At 53.3% G+C, this 10,565-nt stretch overlaps 1 protein-coding gene across 1 annotated transcript; it reads right to left on the bottom strand.

Annotated features, from left to right (window-relative positions):
* Positions 1-4,367: 4,367 nt before the first annotated feature.
* LOC106146085 (olfactory receptor 14J1) lies at positions 4,368-5,481 on the bottom strand. Its single transcript, XM_013371718.3, has one exon. The coding sequence runs from the start codon at positions 5,479-5,481 to the stop codon at positions 4,567-4,569; it is 915 nt and encodes a 304-aa protein (XP_013227172.3). The 3' UTR covers positions 4,368-4,566.
* Between the last annotated feature and the right edge of the window lie 5,084 nt (positions 5,482-10,565).

Genomic DNA, 10,565 nt, shown 5'->3' with positions numbered 1-10,565 from the left:
ACATTCACTGTCACTCTTGGCCATCTCCACCACAGTCCATCCTGCACTGTCCCAGGCCTGTGGCTGTTTCCCCACAGGCTGCAGACACCCCATGCACTTCCCTACCTTGTTCTCACCCCAATGTGTCCCCACCTGTGCTGCTGTCTCTCCATCCGCACCAGCTGTTCCTGGAAACACAAAGCCATGGCTGATCCAGAGTCCTTCTGAGTGACCACAGCACTGCGCTCAGAATGACATTTCTTGATCCTGAGCTCCACTCTGGGCCTCCTGAGCTGCAGTTTCTGATGGTTTTCCTTTCTCATGCTCTTTCCCAACAATAAAAAAAAAAATTAAATATTGACACCATCTTGGACAGTGATTTTCACATTTTCTGAAGCTACTACTGCCCTTTCTTTTCATGGTTTTACCACAGCCACCAACCAAGACCATGAGAGCTGCTCACATCCTGCTCCCAGTCCCCAGGTGGGAGAAGGGAGAGAACTGAATGGGAAGGGAGAAACTTGTGGGTTTAGGCAAAAAAATAATAAGACAATAAAAATAATACACTGCTAATAATAATATACTTATCCTAAGATATACATAAAGTAAAATATATGACACTCAGTGCCATCCCCCACAGAACTCCAGTTGTGCTGAACAGGCAGCCCAAAGGAAGAGAGCACCCTGGTCCTGAACAGCTGATCCCAGCAAGAGAAAGTACAAGTGCAAAAGGCAGAGAGGCCCAAGGGCCAACTGAAAAACAGCAAAACATCATAAAACTGAACTAACATTGAACTCCCAATAGAATGGAACTTCCGAACAGAGCTAAGCAAAGTAGCCGGAAAACCAAAAGTAACGGGCTGGAAAAGGCATCTCCAGCTTTATACCGAGTATGACGCTAATGGTAGAGAATAGCTCGTTGATTGACCTGGATGTCAATCAAGGTGCTGTCCTGTCTGTGCCCTCTCCTGCCAATTTGCACCTGCAGCTGCACTCCAGAGAACTCCTTGGTTTCACTGACAATAGTCCAGGTAAATTAATTAGAAATAGATAAATTAAATTAAGAAAATATACTCAGTGCCATCCCCCGTGTAACTCCAGTCACACGTAGCAGCCAGTCCTGCAGAAGGGAGCACCTTGGTCCTGAACAGCCCATCCCAGCAAGAGAGAGCAAAAGGGCAACAGGCAGAAAGGCCCAAAGGCCAACGGCAAAATGGCAGAACGGCAAAAGGCCGAGCTGACATCGAACTCCTGACAGAATGAAACTTCTGAATGGAACTGACCAAACCAGCTGGAAAACCCAAAGTAACGAATGTAACAAGCCCTAAAAGCCGGCTCCAGCTTTAGACTGAGCATGGCGCTAATCATAGGGAATATTTCATTGATCAGCCTGCATGTCAATCCAGGTGCTGTCCTGTCTGTGTCCCCTCCTGCCAATCTGCATCTGCAGCTGGATGGCCAAAGAAGTCCTTGGTTTCCCTGACAACAGCCAAGATCTTAGTGAGTTCTGACATTCCTTTCATACCAAATGGCAAACACTGTAAAGCTGCTAAAAGACAAAATGAACTCTATCCCAGGGAAGAAATAGCATTATCTCACTATTCTCATAGTAAATCCAAACAAAAGACTGTACTGGCTGTGAAGGAGAGAGGTTCAAAATGCATGAAGAAAATTAACTCAATTTCAGTAAAACCAGCACGTTTCCTCAGGCTCCCCTTCACCAGACTAAAGAAGTTTGGGTCTCTCAACATCTCCACACATGACCCAGACTTTCTCTGGCTACACGACAGCTCCTCCCGTTCCTCCAGAATGGGGAACCTCTCACTGGGACACACGGCTCCAGATGTGACCACACCAGTGCTGAGTCACGATGGGCAATAACTGCCCTTGTCTGGGTGGCCACGCTCCTCCCAGTGCAGCCCAATGTGCTCATGGGCATGTTCCTGTTTAGCACCACTGAGAACTGGCTGAACATCCAGGCTCAGAGGGTTGTGACCAGTGGCACAAAGCCCAGCAGGAGGCACCATGAGGAGCACTGAAGGACACCATATCCCTACCCAACATCTCTTCCCATTTTGCGTCCCCTGGAACCACCTCAGTGACAAGGGGGAGAGCACTGCCTGTATGGGGTGGAGGAGATGGGGTCTGGCATGAGGGTCCAGGGGCAGTTTCTCCTGGTTGTTCATGCAGCAGCAAGCTGGGTTGGATATTTGGAGAGAGGAACTCTTCCTAAGGGCCTCCAATGGGCATGGGGATCGTCTATAGTTTCCTGCACGCTGCCTTTTCTGGTGGAGATCACAGAGGCTGCCAGCCCTTTAAAGGACCCAGGACAGGCCTTGTCCTTCCTCTGGTCACAGCTGGACCTCAGTTCTCCAGCTCAGCCCCAGCTCAGGAACCTTGTCTAGGGGTGACTTTTGGGGTAAGGTTGACAAGAGGGGTGCATAAGTTTGTCTCAAGCACCAGGACTGAAGTACCAGAGCAAAATGGTGTGGCTTCTGGGTGAATACTTTCTGCAGTGCAGGTCCAGACACAGGGTTCCAGACTTGCTTTCCATTACACCCTTTAGGAGGCAAAATGCACTAAGAGATGGCAAGTGGAGGACACCAATCCTTCTCCAGCTACTTCCCAGGCCTGGTGAAGCACCAGGACAGCAAGGACTTCTGGCCCTGCACCCTTAACTCTGGGTGTTATCTTGGGGCAGCTGAACAACAGCATTTTTCTCTCCAAGGCAATTTCCAGCCCAGGTCAGCTCCTGTCTCATCTCCCCCATCCCTCCTCTGATCTGCTCTGGTGCTCCTGGCCCCATCCTGTGCTCCCCACAGGGCCCCAACCTGGCACTGATGCTCTGCAGAGCAGGTTGGCTGCAGGACCATGGGGTGACTGCACACTGGTTGTGCTGCTCAGTGAGGGACACAGATGCAACTGGCTGGGCTGCACTGTCACTGAGCTCTTTCCTGGGGGTCTAAAGCTCTGGAATGGGTTCAGAGCATTTCTTGTGACTCACTGGGCTTTCCATTCATTTGGGTTCAGCAATCCCTTCCTTGTCCTTCAGGTTCCCAGAAACTGGTGCAGGAAGACGCTGCCTATCCCCTTCCCAGGGACAGAGGTAGGCTGACCAGCCTTTAATTTTTCAAATCCTCCTTCAGGCCCTTCTTGAAGATGGGCTTGACATCTTCCTTTCCCAAGGACCTCAGAACTTCTCTGATTCTGCTGTCACTTTTGAAAACACAATCCAGAATCAAGGGCAAGGGTGACGTAGCAGACAGGAGCACTTGCAATGAGCCGTCCCAGCAGCTGAGATGAATCTCACTGGGCCACTGGGGTTGTTCCTGGAGTCACACACAGAAATGCCAGGGTTCCATCAGAGCTGGCCTCGTGGACTCCTTATGCACCCAGGGATGTTCAGAGACAGAGTCTGTCCCTTTTACTTACAGAGACAGGAGTCACATTGTACCTCTGGCTTCCTGTTGCTACCCCAAAGGGATTGGAGGCACCTCAGCCCCACATCATGAGGAATGGACACGGGGACCTCAGTTCAAGGAAGAAGATCCCAGTGGGTGGTTTCCCGTGGGCTGTTACTCCCAATGTGAAGTGACCTCGAGACAGGCCTTCACGCAACCCCCAGGAATAGCTGATGGCGTTTCTGCTCACTCAGGTTCATGCCATCTCACGCACATGATGTGCATGCTCGCATCTCATATGTACAATGCAAACATGGACTGCTGACCTGCTCATTCACTGTAATTCCATGGAGGGAAGAACAACCTCAGTGAGCTGGGGAGAGAGGCCAGTGCTGGAAATGGTGGTTGTGAGGGGCCAGTCCATGATGATGCCCTGAGGCAGATTCTGAAGTGTTTCCAGTGAACATGGGCACAGCCCAGCCCCTGCTCTGCTGGTCCTGCAGGTCTCTGGCAGGAACCTGGCTGTGAGAGGACACTGCTGTATGCCAGCCCTGCACACACACACTGTTCAGATACACAATGGCGTTTTATAAGTGGGTGACTTTTGTAGGAATAAGCTTGAGAGAAACATTGCAAGAAGATATAAACCATCATGCACCGCCCAAAGAAGATCACTTTTCCTTGTGCAAGTACTGTTGCTGAGGCCAGCTCTGTCACAGCAGTGCCCATTGCCTGTCCCTGCCTGCGCCCACAGCACTGACACACAGCAGGACGGTGACCAAGCTGCCAGAGCACTCAGGCCTTGCACCAACACCAGGGATGAGAAGGAGAGTGTGGGAGTGGAACCAGAACAGCTCTGGAAGAACAAGCGCTGCTGCTCCCTGGCAGGGCTGCCAGGATGGACTCTTTTCCCTCCACACAGGAACTGTCCCTGCAGCTCCAAATAGGCTTTGCAGGAAGGATACCATGAAAATAAGTCGCGACACGGCCCTTTATTTTGTTTAAATACATGAGATCATGGACAGTAGTTATACAAGAAAAGCAGGCAGTGAATGGGGGATGACAACATTATCACAATAAAACCACCATCAACAAGAAAAAATAGAGATGAAAGGCTGGTTCTGTAATTAGTTACATTAAAACTCTTATGTAGAAAAAGATGGGCAGTTTATTGCTTCAGAAAACACTAAGTCAAGAGTTTCCACAGGGCATCTTTGAGCTCCTGGTTCCTCATGCTGTAGATGAGGGGGTTCACTGCTGGAGGAACCGCTGAGTACAGAACAGACACCACCAGATCCAGGGAGGGGGAGGAAATAGAGGAAGGCTTCAGGTGGGCAAACGTGCCAGTGCTGACAAACAGGGAGACCACGGCCAGGTGAGGGAGGCAGGTGGAAAAGGCTTTGTGCCGTCCCTGCTCAGAGGGGATCCTCAGCACGGCCCTCAAGATCTGCACATAGGACACCACAATGAACACAAAACATACAAAGAATACAGATGCACCAAATATAACAAGCCCAAGTTCCCTGAGGTAGGCATCTGAGCAGGAGAGCTTGAGGATCTGGGGGATTTCACAGAAGAACTGGCCCAGGGCATTGCCCTTGCACAGGGGCAGTGAAAATGTATTGGCCGTGTGCAGCAGAGAATAGAGGAACCCAGTGGCCCAGGCAGCTGCTGCCATGTGGACACAAGCTCTGCTGCCCAGGAGGGTCCCGTAGTGCAGGGGTTTGCAGATGGCAACGTAGCGGTCGTACGACATGATGGTGAGGAGAGAATATTCTGCTGAAATGAAAAAGGAAAACAGAAAGACTTGGGCAGCACAGCCCATATAAGAAATGGCCCTGGTATCCATGAAAGAATTGGCCATAGACTTGGGGACGATGGTGGAGATGGCACCCAGGTCGAGGAGGGCGAGGTTGAGCAGGAAGAAGTACATGGGGGTGTGGAGGTGCTGGTCCCAGGCTATGGTGGTGATGATGAGGCCGTTGCCCAGGAGGGCAGCCAGGTAGATGCCCAGGAAGAGCCAGAAGTGCAAGAGCTGCAGCTCCCGTGTGTCTGTGAACGGCAGGAGGAGGAACTGGCTGATGGAGCTGCTGTTGGACATTTGCTGTTTCTTGACATGTGGGGTCTCTTCTAAAATGGAAATGACAACCTAAAATCAGGACACACTCCTCTGAGAAAGCCACTCTATTTTTCATATAAATGACCCCAACTGAAATGCTTTTCCTGAGCATGGGGCGCTGTCATGAGAAAAATGAGACAGTGAGAAGCCAGGGAAGAGTTCTTGGACAAAAATCAAACCAACTCCCACAGATCGTCCCCTGCCACACACAGACACACTTTTCCTTTTCTGGAGGAACTTTCTCCAGCACTGCGGCTGCAGCCCTGCTTGGGGCTGGAAAATGGGCAACCAAGAGCAGGGCCTCTGCCCATGGGCCGTCGAGAAGTCAGCCCAGCTCTGCAGAAGTGGGGCCACGGGAACGGTGGGGACTGTCCTGGTTCTGCTAACACAGAAGGGCTGTCAGCATTTGCTTTCCCAGTGATAGGGAACACAGATGGTGAAGGCAGTTTAGGAGTTCCACATTTTTTTAAATATCTCCCCATATTCACTGCAGAGTGTTGTTGGGTGTCAGAAACACTCAGCATTTCTGCTGCACTCAGGGAGAACAGAGCGAGTCCTGCGAGACCAGAGGATGCCTGTGGGTCAGTGCAGAGTGAGGGCAGCTGCTCTGTCCCTCTGTCTTGCTCCAGCTGCCCTGGGCTGGCACCTTTCTGAGATGGAGCCTGATCACACTCCCATGTTACCCTGAAAAGCCACCAGGCACTGCTGAGAGCAGAGGGATCCACCTCAGACCGTGACAGGTCTCACCCTTTCCTAAGGTCTGTGCACCCCACGTTTAGTCCAAGACACACACGGCTCATTCCCCACCCCACAGACTGCATTGCCCACAGCCCACAGGTCAGAGCAAAGCTGGGACACGTGTGCCCATGGACACAGCTGCAGGAAAGGACCCACAAGCTCAGGCTGTGACTCTGCAGCTGAAACTGCCATCCCCAGAGAGCCTGACAGCAAGAACAAGATCCCAACAGCAGTGACCCAGAGCAGGGGAGCGAGAAGGAGAATGCGGAAAATGCTTCATGCCTTGGAGCCCCCGGCCCTGAGGGCAGAGGCTTTGCTGGGTGGGAGAGGAGGCCAGGGGGCTGCTCACAGGAGGGATCTGCACTGCAGGGGATCACAGGTGCTTTTCTCTGTTCTCCCTCCCATAACAATTCCGGGTTTGGTTTCCTCTCATTTCTGATCATTTCCCAGCTGCCTGGAGATTCTCCCCCTGGGAGGTGTTTCCCTGTCCATGTCTCTTTCCTGTCAGTTCTCACAGACCATCCCACCCTCTGTGCCCTCCCCCTGGCCCTGCAGATCCTGCCTGTTCACAGGGCACTGCCTGGGGGCATCTTCCTGTTTGCAGGCTGGAAAACGGGACAGGTCAGACTAAGGCTGAGGGGTCCAGCCAAGGTGATGCAGGTGCTGTGCACAGGCAGAGGGGTGGTGAAGGGATGTCATGAGCCTTCTGGCAGATGGACTGATCACTCAGAGTTGCAGTTCAGGAGTCTCAGTGACTTGTTTAAGCATGAGAGCTCATTTTCATTTTATCCTTTCCTGTAGCCCCCAACCCTTGAGAGAGGAAACTGAAAAGACAGGCTCAGGAATGCTCCTTATCTGTTTGGTAATCCTTGCATTGATCTTTTCATTGGGGCATCCACTTGGAAACATGCCAGGGGCGATCTGGAGCTGTGAGCAGTGCTGACCCACACAGCACCCTCTCCACAGCACGACCCTGTCCTACCAGTTCTTGCTCCTTCCTCCCACAGTTTCTCCCCACAGCACTGTGGGGATCAACCCGGGCAGGCTGAGCGCTGACCCTGGCAGGAGGCAGAGTCCCTGCCCGGCACAGCCCTGGGGTGCAGGGACCCTGCTCTGCAGGACAGCCCTGGGCACCCCTGCCTGTGCAAACAGCTTCACACACCTGGAGTCATCCTCAGCAGGAGGCAGCTGCCATGTGTTATTGCTCTGATGGTATAAGGAGGAAATCCCTGATCTGCTGCAGGTCCTCCTTATCTATAGAAGAAAGTGTCTAATATTTTTACTTACGTACCTCGTTTAATATACCAGCGTTAGGAAATTCCACCATAATCTACAAATGCAATAACGTGCAGCCACCGACTTACTGTCTGTGAAGATTTCTCTCCTAGTGAACTCACAGCAATCCTCCCCCACATTGCCTTTCCCCTCTCTGTGCCTGGCTCCTGTGCCCTCGGTGCTGCAGGCAGAGCCCTCAGCCCTGCTGCGTGTGCAGAGGAGCTGCTCCTGGGCAGAGCTGTCTCTCTGCAGCGCTGCCGCTGCCATGAGCTCCCTGTGTCCCAGGAGCCCAGCCCAGCTCAGCAGCACAGAGCAGCCCATGATGTCCCTTTCTCTGTCCCCTCTGGGCTCCTCCAGGTGTCCCTCAGGCTCCAGGGGCACTTCCTTTGAGACAACCTCAAGTAATCAGTATTGTTAGTTGTGTCTGCTCTGCAGAGATACTTCTTGCCAGCATTGTATTCTTGCTAGTAAAAAATATTTTGGTATAAGAATATTCCAGGTGTGGTCTCCCCAGGGCAGAGCAGAGGGGCAGGAGAACCCCTCTGAGCTATTGACCACCCCCTTCTAACCCCCCCTGGTCCCATTGGCCTTCCTGGCCACAAGGGCCCAGTGCTGGCTCACGGTCACCCTGCTGTCCCCAGGACCCCCAGGTCCCTTTCCCCTACACTGCTCTCCAACAGATCCTTTCCCAATTTATACTGGAACCTGGGGTTCTTCTTGCCCAGATGTAAGACTCTACACTTGCCCTTGTTCTATTTCATTACATTTTCCCTGCCCAACTCTCCAGCCTGTCCAGGTCTCTGATGGCAGCACAGCTTCCAGTGTCAGCCACTCCTCCCAGCTTGTGTCACCAGCAAACTTGCTGACAGTCACTGTATTTCCTCATCCAAGTCACTGATGAATTTATTGAATAGTACTGGCCCCAGCACTGCCCCCTGAGGCACTGCACTGGATACAGGCCTCAACTGGACTCTGCCCCGCTGACCACGACCCTCTGGCTTCTTCCCTTCAGCCAGTTCACAGTCCACCTCACTACCAGCTCATCCAGCCCACACTTCCTGATTTTAGCAGCAAGGATGCTGTGGGAGACTGCCAAAGGCTTTACTGAAGTCAAGGTAGACCACATCCACTGTTGTATCATCATGTATCCACCTCGTTATGTCTTCATAATAGTCAATGAAGCTGGTCAAGCACGACTTCCCCTTGATGAAGCCATGCTGACTGCCCCTAATGACCCTCTTATCCCTGATATGCCTTGAGACGGCACCAAGGAGAAGTCCTTCCATCAGTTTCCCAGGGATGGAGGTAAGGCTGACCGGTCTAGAGTTCCCCGGGTCCTCCTTCTTGCCCTTTTTGAAGACTGCAGCGACATTTGCTTCCCTCCAGTCCTCAGGCACCTCTCCCATTTGCCACAACTTAGCAAAGATGATGGAGAGCGGCCCAGCAATGACCTCAGCCAGCTCCCTCAGCACCCGCGGGTGCATCCCATCCGGACCCATGGATTTATGGATTTACCTTCAAGCAGCCTTGCCCACGGGATTTCCCCCAGCAATTGCCTGAACAGGCCAAAGTTTGCCTTGCTGAAATCCAGGGTTGCAATTCTGCTTGCTATCCTGCTCCTGACACAGGAGATCCTGAACTCCACCATCTCATGGTCACTGCAGCCAAGGCAGCCCTCAACCTTTACCACCTCAACCAGCCCCTCCTTGTTAGTGAGGATGAGGTCCAGCAGCTCCTCTTCTGGTCGGCTCCTCCACCCTTTGCATCAGGAAGTTCCCATGGATGCACTTGCTGAACCTCCTGGGCTGTGTCTGGCTGAGTCGTCCTTCCAGAAACATCAGGGGAGTTCAAACCCCCACGACAGGCAGGGCCTGTGACTGAGGCCGCTCTCAGCTGCTGGAGAGGCCTCGGCAACGTCCTCGCCCTGAGCTGGTGGGTTGTGATGGGCACCCACAGCAGTGTCACCCTAATGCTCCCAGTGCTCCCAGTAACCCTCCCACTGACCCCTCCAGTGCTCCCAGTAACCCTCCCACTGACCCCTCCAGTGCTCCCACTAACACCTCCAGTGCTCCCACTAACCCCCACTAACCCCTCCTGTGCTCCCAGTAACCCTCCAGTGCTCCCAGTAACCCTCCCACTGACCCCTCCAGTGCTCCCAGTAACCCTCCAGTGCTCCCAGTAACCCTCCCACTGACCCCTCCAGTGCTCCCAGTAACCCTCCCATTAACCCCTCCAGTGCTCCCAGTAACCCTCCCATTGACCCCTCCAGTGCTCCCAGTAACCCTCCCACTGACCCCTCCAGTGCTCCCAGTAACCCTCCAGTGCTCCCAGTAACCCTCCCACTGACCCCTCCAGTGCTCCCAGTAACCCTCCCATTAACCCCTCCAGTGCTCCCAGTAACCCTCCCACTGACCCCTCCAGTGCTCCCAGTAACCCTCCCATTAACCCCTCCAGTGCTCCCAGTAACCCTCCCATTGACCCCTCCAGTGCTCCCAGTAACCCTCCCACTGACCCCTCCAGTGCTCCCACTGACACTTCCAGTGCTCCCACTAACCCCCACTAACCCCTCCAGTGCTCCCAGTAACCCTCCCACTGACACTTCCAGTGCTCCCAGTAAACCTCCCACTGACACTTCCAGTGCTCCCAGTAAACCTCGCACTGACCCTTCCACTGACCGCTCCCAGTGCTCCCAGTAACCCTCCCACTAACCCCTCCAGTGCTCCCAGTAATTATCCCACTGACCCCTCCAGTGCTCCCAGTAACCCTCCCACTAACTCCTCCAGTGCTCCCAGTAACCCTCCAGTGCTCCCAGTAACCCCCACTAACCTGCCAGTGCTCCCAATAACCCTCCCACTAACCCCTCCAGTGCTCCCAGTAATTATCCCACTGACCCCTCCAGTGCTCCCAGTAACCCTCCCACTAACTCCTCCAGTGCTCCCAGTAACCCTCCAGTGCTCCCACTAACCCCCACTAACCACTCCAGTGCTCCCAGTAACCCTCCCACTAACCCCTCCAGTGCTCCCAGTAACCCCTCCAGTGCTCCCAGTAACCCC

The sequence above is a fragment of the Columba livia genome, unplaced genomic scaffold (genome assembly GCF_036013475.1).
Source record: "Columba livia isolate bColLiv1 breed racing homer unplaced genomic scaffold, bColLiv1.pat.W.v2 Scaffold_215, whole genome shotgun sequence".
Lineage (NCBI taxonomy): Eukaryota > Metazoa > Chordata > Aves > Columbiformes > Columbidae > Columba > Columba livia.
Note: the sequence above shows the minus strand (reverse complement) of the source record. Positions and strands in the feature narration are given on the sequence as shown.